The sequence below is a fragment of the Nipponia nippon genome, unplaced genomic scaffold, assembly GCF_047370975.1.
Source record: "Nipponia nippon isolate SJK-2023a ecotype South Korea unplaced genomic scaffold, ASM4737097v1 scaffold_5, whole genome shotgun sequence".
Classification (NCBI taxonomy): domain Eukaryota; kingdom Metazoa; phylum Chordata; class Aves; order Pelecaniformes; family Threskiornithidae; genus Nipponia; species Nipponia nippon.
Genome location: NW_028262369.1, coordinates 71,036,535 through 71,054,617, shown reverse-complemented (window position 1 = coordinate 71,054,617; position 18,083 = coordinate 71,036,535). Strand labels below are relative to the sequence as shown.

At 47.4% G+C, this 18,083-nt stretch overlaps 1 protein-coding gene across 2 annotated transcripts in view; it reads left to right on the top strand.

The window, feature by feature from the left end:
* Positions 1-11,530: 11,530 nt before the first annotated feature.
* CCNYL1 (cyclin Y like 1) overlaps positions 11,531-18,083 on the top strand; it is a 34,942-nt gene continuing 28,389 nt past the window's right edge. The window contains exon 1 of one of the 2 annotated variants that reach the window (XM_087730926.1): positions 11,531-12,025. In XM_087730926.1, the coding sequence (XP_087587052.1) occupies positions 11,776-12,025 (250 nt within the window). In that variant the 5' untranslated portion in view covers positions 11,531-11,775. The remainder of the gene's footprint in view (positions 12,026-18,083) is intronic. The other variant, XM_087730925.1, reaches the window with a different exon arrangement.

The following is an 18,083-nucleotide window of genomic DNA, read 5'->3' as shown; positions in this document are numbered from 1 at the left end:
CCTCCGTTGCCGGCACGGTGAACATCGTCTCTGCAAGGGCTCATCACCAGCCTGGAAGCAGTCCCTCAATAACTGTGTAACCATCGCAGAAACACAACACTTCTTGTGCATCTCGGTCAGAGCATTGACTGAGGCAGTGAAGCCAAAGTTGCTCTCGGGTGGTGGCGTGGCAGTAACGCTCCTGCGGCGTTGTGTGTGCATGGGCTTTTCTTCACCTTTGGCTCTGTTTAATCTCTTGTTTGGCAAAACAACACAGTGCGCCTCTCCTTTGTGTGGCTCCATCTCCAGTTACTTGAACTTCCTCCAAAGACTGCTAAAGGCCACGGGAGGGCCGGGGAAGCATCCTGGCAGCGCTTGCGCTCTGGCTGCCTGGAGGCGCTGCTGGAGGTACTCCACGAAAAGGCACAGGACCTCCAGCCATGCTCCTCAGCCTCTGCAAGGGGCCAGGCCTCATCTGCAAAGGACCACACCTGGGGGAGCACGGCAGCGGAGCAGCATGCCTTCCCTGCACCCATCTCCAGTGGCTGTGTGGCTTGGCAGCTCCCAGTGGCACCACCAACGGGGCGAGGCTGGCCCTTAAAGTTGGGGAGAAACATCCCCACTCTTTCCCACAGGGAGCAGCAAATCCAGCTGGCAGACGAAAGCAAATGTGGTTACGTCTGAAAGCTGTTGATATCAACAGGGTGGCTCAAGATTCATGAAAGCCTTTGTGGAGGAACGTTACAGGCTGCACAGGGGTAGCAGGAACTGAAGCTTGTTTTTAGGGTTCTGCTACTGTAGGGGAATGGAAACCAGAATTTCACTTGCCCGAAACCAGTTTATACTTGTCTTATGGCAACTCAGACTTCTCCTCATAAACATGCCAGAGCAGGTGCGATGATTCAGCTTACTGTGGTTTTATGTCCTAAAGTGCTGGTCCCTTGCCACTACTCCTGCTTTTGAGAGTTTGAAACTGCTTGTGCTATTATCTCAATTATTTTTTTTAATCATTTATATAGGCAGTGTGGGAAAAACAATGAGAGTGATTACACTTTGAAATGAGAACTCTGCTCAGATGAGTTTTTGAATCACTTACACTGTGCCTAAACTACACCATCGGGCAAATGGAGGGAAACTCCCAAATGGCACAAAGCTTTTGCCTCCACCTCCAGCACCGCACGCCAGCCCTGGGATCGCCAGCCCAGGAGATGTGGAGTGCGGCAGGGCTCCAGTGCTCCCAGCTGCCTCCTTTTTTTCCCCCCAGAGCAGTTTTCTTCCCCTGCAGTATTTCATAAGACCTAGGGTCTGGCAAAACTAGAGTGAAAGAAGGCTGTATGTGAAAATTTATACGTTTGTTCTCAAAGACAATAATGCAGCGAGTGCTTTTATCCCAAGAACGTGTTCTTGTAAGTCAGATATCCCTGAATATCTGTGGAGCCCAGCAGGTTCTCTACCAATCCTGCTCCGCTTCCCAGAACTATTTCCCCTTCTTCCCTGCTAATGTTACTTTGTCACTGACTTCTGTGAGCCTTATACAAGAGATCAGAAATTACTTTCCAGATCATAACTGGATAGTGAAGCTATTAAAAGGGAAGCAAGTCCACTAGAAGTTCAGTAAGGGCCCTGATTCCCCATATTCATTCTAAGCCTGTATTTACCTGCTTTTCCCCTCTCCAAATCCAAACACTGCAGAAGGCTACAAGGACACCTAAGCTGCAGATAAACTTGCAAAGTAGGGAATAGCTGATTTTAAGTAAGCAAGGATGAGTTAAAGTATGAAGAAACACCGATCCAAGTCCATTCTTATCTTATTCAACCACTTGATAGAGCAAGGGCACATTGTGTCCAACTATAAGTAAATCCTGCTACCTCAGATGCAGGTAAGCTCCTTGGGGTAATTAAGAAAAAGTGTTTAAGAGCAATGGTTCTTGTAATACTCAGAAGATCAAAGAATCAAGTAGGTGAGACAGAAACGAGAGCAAATTATTTTGAAGCTATATGAATATACCTCCCTTTCTGAAATCTTCTCTTTCCTGCTTAATATTTAAAATCCTCTCTTAGAAATGAATGTGACAGTTCTGATAGTTCTGCAGGCACTGCATGTACCGCATGGCTGCGCATGGATTTTGGAGCCATCCATGATGTGGGGAAAATACTGCATCCCTCACGCAGTCTCTGGTTACCAAGGCAAAGGCAGGTATAAATAGAAACAATCTGATTTTTTTTTAAACTCTATCTAGAAACCTGTGTTGTTGATAACCCTCTGACAGCAACGCCTTATTCCAAATGGTTCTGTTCTACATTTGTGTAGAAACTTCTGGTCCTACATGTTTAATCCTTTCCTCTCTAAATAAATAGCAGCTACTTCTGGTTGTCATTCCACTGAAATACAAAAACTGTCTTTGAAGTAAAGTTTGGACAAATATCTGTTTTGCCAAGAGCTTTCATCAAACAAACGAACACAAACTAACACAAAGCTTGGAGGAAAACCCGGAAAAGAAAGCGGTCGTTCTTCCTAAGTATCACCAGAAGTGGCCATTCAAATGACTAGCAGTGAAATGATTTAACAATTTTTACATTTTCATCTTCACCAGTAGTTTCCAGATTGTCCACACCAGTGAGATAGATGGGGCAGTGAATCACTTGCTGTTAAGTACAAAGGGAATAAACCAGAGATTAATTTGGCTGATGACAGCTTGCGGTTGCAGAATCAAGACAGCCTCAGCTTGAACTGGTCTGGATCATCTTTGAAACCAATGGGGTGAATTAAAAATAAAAAGTTAAGTTTCTGCAGAAACTGGTAGGTTATCAGTAGACCTTATAACTTGCTGCTTCAGTGAGATCCTTGCAAAAAATGTTAAATATTGAAATAAATGTATGGTCTGATCTAGTATGTCATTTCCTTTACACACAGAGTTACATTAAACAATGGAAGTAATGATCAAAAATATGGAGATGTATAATTTCATAAGTGCTCGAGCTGAAACGCAGGAAGTTTCTGGAGCCTCTGAGGAGGGAATAGTTCCCATCAGTAACATTACATTCACGCCTTCAACGTCGCATCTTGATAAACTGTCATACATAATCACCACGTTTATTAAAATGTCTTGTTACAGAAAGATCACTTAGCTTTTAGTGGAATTATGTGACTGATCTCTCAAAGGCCTTGCAGGTCTGAAAGCTGACGTTATTCTGAAGTTTTAATTAAGGAACAAAAAGCAAAATGAGTAAGCTCTTCTTCGCAAGCAACCACCGCAGTTCCAGCTGCCCTTCATTTGCTGGAGACCTCCTCCACTTACCATTGCACTTCCAGATGTTCACAGACCTACGGCCTTACCCATGTCTCCAGCTGCTGGACTTCCAGGCCACGAGATGCCACGTGTCGGGTCTCGTAACAGGAGAGTCCCTAACCCACCCGAGCACAACTGACACGCGAGCGGCATCAGTGTGCACACGGGCGGATACCGGGAAGGGCTGCTTCGGCAGCGCTCCTGTGAGCACGGGGCTGTGGCGGGGAAATGGCAGTGCAGTGCTGTGATATCCCTCCTCCGCCAGCAGCTTCCGTGCTTGTCGTGGCTGGTTGATGGTTGTAGGCCAGGGTAACACATGTGTCTGGTGTGTGGGATACTGAGGCGAGGAAAAATGCTGCAAAAAGCTCCCTTTTATGGGGTCTGAGTATGGATCTAGAGGCTTAACGTTAGGTGGCCAGATTTCTGATGTGCTCTATAGGTGCGGCATTATATAATTGGAGAGGAAATTACAGTGCAAGCATTGCACTGTATTAATTTAAAACTAGTTAACAACAACTAATTTAAAACAATTTAAAAACAATTATATGGACAGGCAGACAACAGCTATATAGTGTTCATATAGATGCAAAAGCGTCTGCCTCAGTGCAGAGGTTACCCTTTTAAAACCAAGAAGAATCCAAGTTTAGGAAAAATGTGGGGGGTTTAGTGTTATTTGTAATGGTATTGATAGTGTGTCTCTTCTCCACTCCTTAGAAAGAAAATCCTTCAGACAAAGGAGAAGAAGGAAGAGTCAAGTCTAAGCAATTTCAGGTACCTTAAAGCTAACAGGAAGGACTCCTCAGAGCCACCTTCCAGGCTTTGGTGGCCCAGGGTTGGAATTAAACCTCCAGAAGTTTACCCTAAACAAACTTACTGCAGGGCTTATACATGCAGTTTCACTTTTCTGAATGAAGTCACGCATCCATGTTAATGTTTGTGTTAAAATACTGGAATGCATTTTCCTTTTCCTCATAGGAAATTTGTATCCATGACCTACAGTAACAGCTGTCCCTAACATTTGGTACATCACAATAGTACTGCCAGCCCTCTGCCCAAAAGCGCACAAAGCTTTGCAGCCTCCATCTTTCTTGGTTTCAGCACACCAAATTCTCTTCTCAGGTGTTAAGTCTCCATTAACTCTACCTTAATCTTTGATAGCTGTGGAGCTAGTTTTATTTTTCTTTAAGACAAAATGAAGATAGGATCAGAAAAGAGAAGCTAAGATAAAGAAACGTTAACTGCCGTATGTTTGTGCTGTTGGTATCCCTGCAGTGATCCAGATGCTCGCATGCTAGCCAAGAAGCCTCTGCATTGCCTGTAATGACATCTTAGATTGCTGCAGAGGCAAAAGGACAGATTTAATCAATGACACCAGCACTGCAGTCTGTCCTGATGCTATGAAACACAGGCTCCCGGCCCTGGTTCGCATGTATTCACCACTAGCCAAGGGTAGTACAGAAGACGATTTTAAAAGTGTGAAAATGTAGGGCTACTAAATATCCACCCTGTGCATTCTGAACAACCTCGCTAGTTACTTTTTTCCCTAAAACATTGAAAATTTCTGTTTCCCTAACTACTGTTTTGCTACAGGCTTTTTCTCTTAAATGGCCATCGTCTTATGTTACTTGTCAGCTTCAAAAGACAATCACGCATGCAATATTTTTGTCCTGTCAGCTGGTAGTGGATTTCAAAACAGGATGCCTATTTTTCCCCCCATTATTTGCAACAGTGAGACACAGAAGTCTGAGCTTTTGTTTTCAGTTGGTTATACAGGTTCAACCTAGTGATTCATTCTTCCTGCAGCTACATTTCCAGGAAAAGACAAAGTCCTGGCTCTTCTCCAAGTTATCCATAGACTGCTTGAGAGTAAGATCAGAAAACACTCCTTCTCCCGCAGCTGGGACACTTTCTAAGAAGGGAGAAATTGAACAAAACACACCCCAGAGCTGGTCTTATCGCCCTGCAGACAAGCAAGGAGGCACATGGCCTTGGCAAGGCATGTGCAGTACTAAGTCAAGGTGGAGATAACAGCAGAATTTACAGGATTTAAGATTCTTGAAGCACAACTGAGCATTTGCAAGGAGCCTTTTCTCCATTTCTGGGACTGATGGTGACTGTGAAGCTGGATGGCTTATGGAAAATCCTACAATTTAATTTCAAGCGTTTTAGGAAACTCTTTGCTTCTTGTTGAGGTTGGTGTGGGCAAGAACATACCCTTGGATTTGGGAATTTTTCAAGTCGTTATTCAGATAGGAGCTGGTAACTATGGTTTCAGACATCTCTTCTCAGGGATACTGCTGCTCACAGATGAAGAGAAGCCTGGTTTTGCATCATGAAGCAAGGGACTACAGGGTTATGTGGTTATGAATGCAAGCACTAAGCTTTCAGAGAGGGAGTTAAATAAAAACATGCACAAATCTACCTACAAGTAACCATCTCAGGGAAAGCTTGAGGTAAGAAATGTAAAGACTTGTCTGAGAAGTGGAGTTCCTTTGAACACAAGCAGACAGCGGCTCACATGTATGGGGCGAACTGGCCAAGTACAGAGACAGAATTACCTTCTCCTGTGAGCCCACAAGCCAAAACACAGCTGGTAGCGCTAATATTAGTCCTGTCAAGCCTGGCAGTCTTCATTTATTATGCATCCTGCAAATAATTATACATATAGTTAAGCTTATAGCTCAGAAGCTGCATTCTGTAGTTGGCAGGGTATGTTCCTCGCTGGTATAGATCCTTTGACCTCATTAGACTCACGTCAGGAGTGAATCTGGTCTTTTGTATTTTCAGAATAAACCATAGGTCTTTTTGACCTCTGCATTTCAGGAATATAGGTTGCTCCTCCTTCGGCTGTCATCACGATCTGACTTAGGTTTCATTTCAGGATCCCGCCCGGCCTTCCTTAAAGGCTGTGTGGAGTTCTCCTGGCGATTACAGCAACTTCCCCTGAGGGCTTAAATTAGGATTCATTTCCCACATTTTGGAAAGTTGTTTTCCTTTTTGTGAAAATTAAAGCAAATATACTCTCTCCCCACCATGCATTATTAAAAGTTAGACATGAGCCACCACATGGAGGAGGAATGAAGGCCTGTATAACAAACTTGATCTCTTTAGGGAATAGTGACATTAAGTGTCAAATTTATGAACTCCCATCCGCGCTGGCATTAACACCCACTGGAACCCATTCGGCAGTCAGTACCCTTGAGCTATTACTTTGTAGGTTACATTTAGGTCACATTTTCTTTGTGAACACAAATTCAAGAGAATTACCTTTTATCTTCATAGAAGCAAGATTCCAGGTTAAAACAAAACAAAACAAAACAAAACACGCAAACCTACAATGACAGAATGAGTCAAAAGCTGCTCTGCTTCCCTCTGTTCCCCGGCAGAAAGATGCAGTATGCTTTTGAGGAACAGACCTACAGACCCTACTGAAGTTACTCCTACGCTCGGTTTCCAGAGAGGTGCATCTCGCTCCTGGCAGCTGTAGGGCCCATGTCCCTGCCCCAACCGCATCCATGCATGCTCTGGGTGCTGCAAATCCCTGGTCTCCCCGCCACAGCTCAGCTGGGCAGCACCTTGCAAGAAAACCTGCTATAACCCACTCACCGGGAAATGTTTGCCTTCACATTAAGGCATGGCTGCCTCGGCGGGGAATAGCTGCCAGGTGGGAGAGGGGATGCTCTCCCCGAGCCGAGCCAGGCATGGAGCATGGCTGCTGGCTGCGGTGCAGCAACAGCTCCTGCTTCATCGCCCTGCTCTGTGCTCAGAGCCCGGCCAGCACTTTAGGGGGGAATATTTTTATGTGCCAGCCTTCAGGACAGCACTGAGCTGGTCCTTCTTCCCCATAGTGAGCGACCAAAACCTGTTAGGTATGCAACTGAAACAGGCAAAGAGAGAGAGAATTAAAAAACTCAGAATGCCTTCATTTGAGGATCACACCTGCCTAAAATCCAGGACTTTGGTCTGTGCCCTCCTTGCCTGAGTTATCCTGGCTGAATGCAGCACAGAGACAGTGCTCAAATGAAACTAAACATAATCCCTAAGAGGTTAATTGAGCATGAATGCTCAGCACTAATCCAAACTACAAATACTGCATGCATTTAAAGCTGAGCAATAAACTGTTTTCTTGTCCCATGAGAAGAAACTTTCATCATTTTAAGAAGTGTTTGCCCAGTGCAGAGGAAGACACAAGTTCTTTCCAATTTGTTTGAATTTTGTCTGCAAACACGCAGGTTCAAGCCCCATTCAGAACAGGCTGTAGCTCGTGATCAGGCTTCTTCCCAAGTGTCTGCCTCTGGCTTGAAGCGAGCAAGCAAACAGGCCCGTGAATCTTATTTCCATCAACTTGCAAGTCTCTCTCATGACGGTCTTCACCCAGTACACCTTGCAACCAGAGCGTCCTTCCCAAGCAAGGCACAGAAACGGTGTTCTGCCATCGGTGGGACTCGCACTTGCCAGTGTTACCCTCAGCTCCTCCCCGGGAATAGCAGCGATTCTCCTCCATTACCTGGGACATCTTTATTGCTACTCTGCCATAGGACTTACTAATCTTTATGGGCCAGCCGTGTAATCAGGGGAGGCCAATAAAACTGACCCACCCTCCTTGCAGTGTCATCTACGCTGGGAATTGCCCTACCCCTGCCGCAGCCCTGGTGAACCAGGACAGCCCTGAAACCAGGCAGGGAGTGAACTCTGCAACTAATGGGAAACGCTTCAAGCAGGGTGGAAAAACAGTTCCGTCCAACTGTCAGTCAGTCACGTAAAAGCACCGTATGTGGTGTTTGTGAGCAAGAGAGGGATTGCTGCCGCTGGCTGCCCTGCTCAGGGAGAAGGGGCAGTAACTGAGGGTCTCGCAGCACAGACCTCTCTTCCCAGAGCAGGAGGAAAAGGAGTTGAGTCTCAATGGTCCATAGTAAGCTATTTTCAGTTTACACATTCCTTATTGCCAAGATCCAGCATCGAAAATGCCTACTTATCATGCAAAATGTGGAACTAGGTATGTGCTGCCCATTGTACATCAAAGTAATTGATTTTTTTATAATGGAAACTGATGATTCACTGGGGTAAATCAAGCAAAACAGTAGAAAGATGAGATGGAAAATAGGAAGAGAACCAGGACTGGTAATAAATCATGATAGATAGTATTCAGTATATTGCTATAGCAGTAAGTCAATAGAGTGCTAAGCTGCATAAATAAAAGATAGTGTGTTTCATCTCTGCAGGGTGTTGCTCAGGCTATACCTATTAAAAGGATCGCCTTGTTCTGCAGAAAATACACACAGCAACAGGTTTTGTCATATTATCCTGATAAATCAGATCTGTATTAAGATTTTAAGAGTCACTTTGCCAAAATGGAGGGGGAAATGAATATTCCTCATTACTGCAGCTACAGGGAAGCATGCACAGATATGGAAATTACTCATTGTTGGCGTGCTGAGGTATGTGGAAGCGGAAGCTTAAATTCTCCTGGAATGATGGGGAGGTGGGACAGTTTGCTGTTTCTGTGATTTCCAGGGATTAAAGTCAGCTTCCTCTTGCTTAAGGCCTACATGAATAAGGCTACACAGGGAAACAGACTACTGATTTCTTTCGTCCCACTGCATGTTGGTATATATCCTGGTACTCTGCAGCAGTGCTAGTGCGGGGGAAGAGCGGCCCTCCTCTCTTCCCCTTTGCAGCATTACACACGAGAACAAGTATGAGACCCATGGGAAACTTCAGCCTCCGGGAGGCAGAGGAACCAAAACCTCACGCTCAAATAGCAGTGAGACACGTCACATACTCCAGCCACTCCGAGTTCCCAGCATTTTTCGTGTATCAGGACAAGTATGTGTGGTTTTGGCTGTTGCCCTCGATGGCTGGGTCCCGGCAGTCGGCTGCCCTGTGAGCCACTCTTGCTCACTTCTTCTTCACCCTTGAACGGTGATTTTCCACTGCCCAAAACTGCAGCTTTGGCAAAGGGCTCCCTGAGGCTGCCCCAAAGCCCAGACTTAGCAGAGGTCCCAGCTTGCTGCTGGATCCCACGAGGCACTTGCTGCAGCTGTACCTCCCTCCACTGAAGCCAGGCAGCCCCATCGCATGCGCTAGCAGGGCTGCAAGGAACAGGACTGACACAGTTTAAGAAACAGACACTCGGTGTCACGGCTGTCTGGCTGAGATGTGCAGATTTGCCTGTGATTCCTAGCACCGCTGCGGACGGAGCAGGCTCGCCTCCGTAGGCGTTGAGCCGCTGGACGGGGCCCGGCAGCGCAGCGGGAGTGCAGCTTGCTCAGCTGCTGCTGCTTTTTAAAACAGAGTCGGCCAGGTGCAAACAAGTACGGGTATTGCTTTTCTGGTGTAAGAAGGTAAATTATGCCAGTTTTAATATTAAATAGCGCAGATGCAAGCCAGCTCTTATTCTTGCTTGAGAATTAATTACTTCACTAAACCACAGCAACCCTCCAGCTTTCTCCTCTTCCCCCACCATCCTCACCAAAAATCAGTGGCTGCAATGCCAGAGGGAAGAAGATACCAACTTCTGAATGGCTGTTTTGCGTGAAGCCCCTTTTTTCCCTCTCTGACTCAGGCGAGTCTCCTGTCCCACCAGATGGTTAAGTCCCGGTCCTTCCTAGACCTAGGAGTAGGACCCGCCGTCCTACAGCTTTCCAAGCAGAGTACAGAGGCTGCAGAGGGACGTTGGGCTGAAGTGGTTCAAAAAGCGCTGAAAGCAAATCTTCTCTGAGGCCCTCATGTAATCCACAGTGAGGTCAGGTTTCTCCGGAGTAACAAGGCTTTACAAACCGTCAGTAGCGTGTAGAGAGGCTTAGCTAACACAGCTTAGAGAACTTGCTGGCAAGTGAAAAAGTATAATTCATCAGTCTGAGGGAATAATCCTCATATAAGACTATAAATCATTTCAGTCCTCCCTTTATTGTGCCTGGGATTAAGTTGTACAGATTCTAGAAATGCAGCATCTATGACTTACTCGCTTCAAAGAAACTAGGCATGGTTTGTCTGAAAACTCTGCGTCCGTGATCCCATGGGAGAGCCAATGTTAGGATTTGTCCTACAAAATGGAGTAAAACCCTGAGCCTGCCTATCTCTGGAATAACTGCCAGCATGATAGCGGCGTTTTGTAATACTTTGTGCGTCTTAAGTCTTCTGCAGAGCCATTCTTCTTATCAGGGGCCAGAGTTAAATTTTTGTAGCGATAGTGGGGTGATCCATTGCAGAACGATGTGTGTTCGTCTTTATCAGGGCCTCTGACTGCTGTGGGTATCTTGCCCTCTAATCCATCTTGCCTGGAGTGTATTTGAGCATTCCAGTCCTCTGAGAAGCTCTCAGGTAGTTGAGACTCGCCAAGCAAGAACGCAGCTGCTGCAGACTTTCAATACCGCGAAACAAAAGTCCCTGGGAATCCCAGCAGCCACGTGTAACGTTTCCTCCCCAGACTGCAGGCAGGTAACGCGCAGAGCAGCAAATCATAAGCCATAAGCGAGCCACGAGACGCGGCGTTGCTTAGGCTCAACTCCTTGAGGGACTTCACCCGTAAAGTCATCAGAACCGACCGCAGGGCTCCCAGGCGGCCGCCGCAACCCCCAGCCCAGCCAGGCACCCCGCGCACGAGCCGCCGCCTGCTCACCACGCGTGGGCACAGGTGGGCAAAACCCCCCAGACCAACCCGCAAGCCCGTACAACCGGTAATCGTGGGGGAGAAGCACCGGCGGGACTCGCAAACAACCTTTTAGTCTTACAAGGGCAGCACCGAGGCTGCCTGCATCCCTTACCGAGCCTCCCCGGGCTGCTGCACCCGACCACCGCCGAGGCAGCACACAGCGCGCGCACGGGCGCCGTGCACTGATACGGTTGTTTATTAATACATGTACGTGTTATTCTATTATGCTACATTATTGCATTTTTATTATTTCACTACTATTTTATTATTATTGAAGTATTACTATTATTTTTATGCCGCCGCTGCTGCTGCAGCTGCAGCACGTGCGCGGCCGGGCAGCGCGAGCCCGGCGCCGCCGGGGGCGTGGCCGAGGGCGTGGCCCCGCGGGGGGCGGGGTGAGGGGGCGTGGCCGAGGGACGGCGGCCGGCGCTGCGTGTGCGTGTGCGCGTGGGGAAGGAAGGAGGCGGGCCGGGAAGGGCGCGTGACGACCCCCGCGCCCATTGGCGGAGCGGCGTCACGCGGCGCCCCGGCGGGAGGCGATTGGGTGGGAGCGAGGCGGGGCCGGGCCTCCCCCCCCCCCCGGCCTCCCCCCGCCCCTCCCCCGGCCCGGGGGAAGGTGGCCGCTGGCGCGACGTCCGCTGCTCGCCGCGCGCAGGAGGCGGCGGGGGGGCTCGCGCGGCCGTTGGGGCGGGCGGGGGCCGCGCCTGGCCGGGGCGGAGGCGGCGGTGACGGCGATGCGGCGCTGAGCCCGCCCCTCCGGCCTCCCTCAGCCCGGCGCCTCCGCTCCCCCTCCGCCCCCGCCCCAGCCCGGGAGCCGCGTAGCCGGGGCCCGGCGGGGGAGCTCCGAGCTCCATGGGCAACACCGTCACCTGCTGCGTATCCCCGGACGCCAGCCCCAAGCTCAGCCGGGCCCGCGGCGGCGGCGGCGGCGGCGGGGCAGCGCCGGGGCCCGACCGCTGGGCGGACGCGTACCAGGCGGCGGCGGGCGGCGGCGGCGGCGGCGGCGGCGGCTCGGGATCGGCGGAGGCCGAGTCGGGGGACTCGGATCCCGGCGGCGGCGGCCCCCACCTCCAGCACATCAGCGACCGGGAGTTCCCGGATGGTGAGCGGCGGCGGCGGGGGGCGAGCGGCGGGGCCCGGCGGGCGGGCGGGCGGCGGGGAGCGCCGGGCACCGCATCCCCGCCCCGCCGGCGGCTGTCCCTGCCGTGCCCCCGCCCCGCTCCGCCGCGGGTGGGTGCCCGGGGGCACCGGCAGCCCGGGGCGCGGCGCTTCCCCGCCCGCGGCGCGCCCCCTTTGTCCCGGCGGCGGGGGCGGCGGGCGGCCCGGCGGGCCCCTCGGGGCGGGGGGGCCCGGCGCGCCGCCGCCCGGCCCCGCGCCGCGCCCCAAGCAAAGTTCCCCGCGGCTGTCACCGCGCTGACAGCGCCGGGGTTCCCCGCGGGCACGGCGCCTTGCTGCCGCCGGGCGGGGGACATCGGCCGCGGGTCCGGCTCCTCTGCCCGAAGTACGAGCGGCCGGTTCCCCCCGCCCCTGCCCGGGGAGCGCCGTGCCGGCGCCCCTGGCTGCCCCGCCGGCCGCTCCCGGCCCGCTGCAGAGAGGGGTCGGGAAGCCGAAAGAGTCGCGGCAGAGCCCCCGGGTGCTCCCCTTCGAGGTGGGAGTCCGGCCGCCCGTTTCTCCCTAACTATGGAGCCGTGACTTGGTCGTAATGTTCAGGCAGTTCGCAAAAGCTGCTGCGTTTCCAGCCTCTGTTGAACAGGAGGAAGGAAGAGGGTGTGTGGGGAATAAGGGAATTAGGAATTACAAAGATTGTGTGCGTATGACATCATTGTGGCTGGTCGTGGGTAATTTATCATCTAGCTATGCAGGGTGCTCGCTCGGTTCTAGCTGTGGACTCATTGCACCGAGGCTCCTTGTCATGTAGCTCCCGGTGTTCCCGATTTGCTTTCCTTGAGCTCATAGCAAGGTACGCGTTCGCTGTTCAGATTCCTTCCAGTTGTACCTGGAGCACTGGTGCCACACAGACTTGCTCCGTAATGCGTCTCCTTCCCAGGCATGCCTAGGAAGAGCTTGCAGCTTTGCGCTGCAGTGAGTTACCGAGACAACGTGTAACAGGTTAGGGGTGCTCCTGTCTGTCTGCGTGCTCACGTGATGCCCTAAGCGTACAGCACAGTGTAGTAGCTTATGATATTCAAATCTTAGTTTAATTAACAAGCGTCTTGCTATTCCTTTACATAATTATAACCACACCTATATGAAATACGTTCAGTTGAAAAAAGATAGCCTGTCTGACATCTTTAATGTACGATGCCGACAGTAAAAATTATCAGTGGCCCTACGTACTCATCTTGAGCTTAAGAAAAAATTTTTGGCTATCGGAGAGAAACTGGCTGCAGAAGAGCGTGAGGAAACCTTCAGAAATGGAATTATTAAACTTGCATGGTTCTGCATAGCACCATATGGTGCAGCTGTTACAGAAATGAGATGGAACAGTCAGCCCCTTGGATCTCCTTTGAGACAGCTGTGCAGTACAGCAGTAGGAGCAATTATATCTGCCGTCTAGGAGAAATAAAACTTTATTTTTGTGAGAAGATATTACAGAAGTCTTTCAACTCTCCCATAGTCGTTAAGGGAGGAGGAGCTAAACTCTCTAAAGATTCTAATAAGCCAAGCAAAAATGCCTAAGCTGAATAAATCTGCTCAGGAATAAGGGTTGTATTTGCTTGTATCTTTAGTATGTGGTCTTGTCAGCAGTGCTAAGTAACTAGGCTTAATTGTGAATACATCCGGATGTCAGAACTGGCCTTGAAGTAGGGAAGTATTTATTTTTTTGAATTTGCAGACCTGAATAAAAGTATATAGTCCAAGAATAAGATGGTAGCTGTCTATAACAAATTTTACTTTTCTGGCTATCGAACCTTTAGTCTTGAGGCAGGAGGTAATCCTAAAAGTAGAACTGCGCAACTAGTATACATTTTAGATGGTTTTAAAGATCACTTTTACAGTGGTATGTGGTTCACTGTTGCATGGCCTCAGAAGTAGATGTGCTACAAATGATACATGCTATTTGTCTGCGGTTTTCTGATTGGTATAACTGTTCAGGGCTGCAAAAAGTATCAAAGTTTGATATCTTTATGAAAATACAATTCTGGATGGTCAATATTAGAAGTAAAACTTCTTGTCTTCATTTTTAAATGTTACAAAGCACTACCAGGGTAGGATTGAAGCAGTTAACTTCAAAACGTGAAGCATTATTTGTGAAGTCTGAAAGAGTGTTATGAAACAGACCTTATACTGAAATTTTAAGTGATACTGCTATCTGTTTAATTTAAGACCTTCTATGAAAATAATAAATCTGTAAACGCAGCACTTGCGTATATATACCAGATAGCTACGCTTATCCCTCTTAACTCTTGGATATAAAAGCTGTCAGCATACCCAAACCATGCAAGCAGCCTGCATGTTTCTGTGCTGTTGACTACTACGGAGCATTAGTTTGTTGCTATAGTGGTAAGTAGTCCAGCAGTTTGAGGGATAACTATTGCTTCTATATTCTTTTAATGTATACTATAATAGGTTAGCTAAGACGCCAATTTTATCAATAACAGAAGGCTGGGAACCTACAAACTGGCCTTTTCTTGAATGCTTTGGCGAGGAGAAAGAGAGAAAGCTACAGGAAAAAAAAGTGAAGATCATCTTGGCTATTTTTGTTCCATGCTGCTCAGTTCTAGGAGTTTCTAAGAACACAGCTAAATATATCAGAAAGCTAGCATCCAAATGTGATGGAGATGCTTCATTCCTTAAATTTCTGTCTTTAAGTTGTTTGTTGTTCTTAAGTCCATCTTAATACTTTTGCACTTGTTTTGCTAAAATTAAATGTTTTGGTTGTATCAGGAATGCAGAAGTTGCCAGCTGAGCTGTGGACTTTTTGTTTTGTATTGTTTTGTCTTGCTTTTTCATAGCAAGTGGAATGTGGTCCTCACAGGCCTGTGCTCTTAAATGAGGATTATTCTGTAGCTTCCCCAGCACACTACTTAACAAGCACTGCTTTCCAGTCAGCACTGCTTAGATTGTCTGTATCAGATCAGAATTAAACAAGAAAAATCTCACTTTCTTAAAATGGGGGGGTTATGAGGTGGTATTTATGTAAGACAAAAAAGGAGTGGTAACTGGGATGGAGATAAAACACAGTGTGAAATTCAAAGAGTACTGTTTCAACAAAAGTTGATTCAAATGGGAAGGGATTGTCAGATCCACTGCTAAGAGAGAATTTAAAGGATGACTTTGTATTTTATCGTTCTCAAGGTCCTGAGCCATAACCTGTTCAGTGCACACTTTTTCAGCATGAGAAATAAGCCTGCATTTGTGGTTTGCTACGCTAAGCCAAGTTGTATTAAGTAGACAGAAATAAACATAACTTTGAAAATGATAGTTTCTTCCAAATAGGTTCATGCCTACTGTTAATTTTAAGTATCAAAAGCTAAAATGAACCTAAAGCTGCTAGTTGACTATTCACCTGAGCGTTAAGTGTTCCTTCCTTCAGCGTGCAAGCAACAGTCTGAAGCAGTTTGAACTGACCGAAAAGGCTTTCCTCTCTAGTTTTAGAAAGAGCAGCTCTTAGATCTTAACATGCCATTTGGGCTGTGCTGATTACTGGTTTTGGGGGGGGTTGTTTGTTGGTTCCCCCCCCCCAAAATGAGTGTCTGCTAATCTTTATTTTGGGCTTCTTTTTTCCTGTGATTTTTTTTTCTGGTCATTTGGGGGAGAACTTCTTATGGCTGACATTTTCTTGCCAGATCCCTGTGTTTAAACATAGATCTAATTTTTCATAAATTCTTTGATCCTTGGATAAAACTAGAACAAGGCCTCGCTTGGCAGACTTTTCTCATTTGTACTTGAAAACATTATCTCCCTCCACCACAGCTGTTTACGGAGCGCGGTGGGTTTGAGCAGAGATTTGCCTGATTGACATGAACCAAGGGGAAGACTGTTGACCTACTGAACTGGTGGGACAAAACGACCTGGTACCTTCACCTGAAGAACTGGGGGGTGGGCGGGGGATGGAGAATGACAAGGGAGAAGACAAGCAGGGATGAGAGGGAACAGCAAGTGGGATCCAGGAGAGGTGCTGAGTGGGATGTGGTCATCACACGGAGGTTAGATGGGAAAACAAATGGAAGGGGACTTTGAAGAGGAGATTTAATAGAGAATGAAGTAAGTGAGATTTACCTGAACAGGCTCAGACAGACTAGTGCCTAGAATAACTCTTCAAGCACCTCTGGGCCTACTTTTCTTTTCTCAACAGCCCTCTGGCTCTCTAGGGGCTGTGCCATGCTGAAAGAGGAAAGCTTCAAGTTGCCTGCATGCCACAGTTATTAAACAGTGTTGAAGAGGAGCAGACACTTGAATATATTGATTGTCTGTGATCCGATTTCACCAACAGCTTGTCTATAAACCTCCTTGCAGAAGGTCTAAATACTGTTCATTTGTTCCTATCTTGTATAATGTCAGCTTACTTCAAGCATGTGGTTTTTTTCCTTTTTTTTTAAAAACCTGGTTAAAATTTTAGTAAGTTAAATTAAAAAAAAACCAACAAACCCAAACACTTTGATGCAAGGAGTCAGCTTTTTTGATGCCAGCAGTTTTCAGCACAGGAAAGGCTTAACCATCTCGTGTTGGGTTTTGTGCCTCTGTATGTGAAGATCTGTAGCTGCATAGGCTGACAAATACCGTTGTCTAGTTAGACAAATATGAAGCTGGGGGTGAAAACCAACTGATGCTCTGGTCCCTGTTCTGGTGTTCCCTCTCCTTTTTTCCTTGTGTTAGCCGTGTTTTTCACCTAGCTTACGCTCACGCTCCTTTCCCCAGAGCTCTCAATATCTCTTTCCTATAACTGACTAGGAATTAGTTACAAAGGTATTTGTAGCAGTTACAAATAGTTTGTAATCTTGACCAATGTGAAAGAATAGACTCTCTACAAGCCTGAAACACCTTCCATGTTGTTGACTTAAGATGCCTAATGTCATGGCCTTTACAAAATGATCTGTAAAGTGCCCGTAGTGGAAATGACTGAGTCAATAAGTCAATCAGAAACAATGTGAAATTGATCTGCCAATTTGGGAATTGGAAATCATTGCCATAGTATAGTATCTGTATTTCTGTTCTTATGCTTGGGTACTGCTGACAGCTAAGGAATCCTCTATCCTTTTCACTAAATCTTGGAGACTTCTGTAGCGAGCAAGTTTATGTAAGCCTTAAGATTTTTTGATATGGGACATATATACATGAAGCTCATATGGAGGAAAGCTGATTGGTTTGGTGAGTGTTTCTTCAGACTTCCAGTATAACAGCTATTATAACAGGGAGATTTTCATCAAATGGGAAATATTGGAAGGAAATTGTCAAGCACTGGAACAGGCTGCCCAGGGAAGCGGTTGGGTCACCATCCCCAGAGGTATTTAAGACGTGTAGATGTGGCACTTAAGGGGCATGGTTTAGTGGTGGACTTGGCAGTGTTAGGTTTACGGTTGGACTCTGTCTTAAAGGTCTTTTCCAACGTAAATGGTTCTATGGTTCTGTGATTCTGTTCTATGAAATATACGGCTAACCTGAGGATTTTGATGAAACTTATGGAATTAAGGAAACTGAATTAGTTTTCATCTTGGCTTTTTTTTTTAACTATGGTTTCCATGTAATTTACCTGTAGTATCCTTTCCTCTTCTGGTTTTCTTTAGGAAACTTGCTCTTTTCCCTCCTACCTGTCAGGGTAGATGTAGAACAACAGAAGCTTTGTGGCTAGAAGTATCTGTTCTCTCAAGTGCGATGAGTGTGGTGAGGTCATGCTGAAAAGCTGACTAACAGGGGAATGAACTCTTGCACAAGCCAACAAAACACAAAAACCTACTCCTCCCAAATTCACATTACACATTAAATTAAGGTTTCTAACAATGTTTCTTCCACATACAGGAAGAAGGAAGAACTTACTGTGGGAAGCAGGAGGAAAATGCTACCAAACATTAAGAACCCAGACCTTGGATCTGGAGATTCTTGCCAACAAGCTAGTCTTGAGATTTCTAAATCGGTTCGTTTTTTCTTTACTACAGCTGGAGTTTGAATGTGCATTTTTATTTCACTCACTAGAAAAAAACATGTTTTCGGAAGAAAAC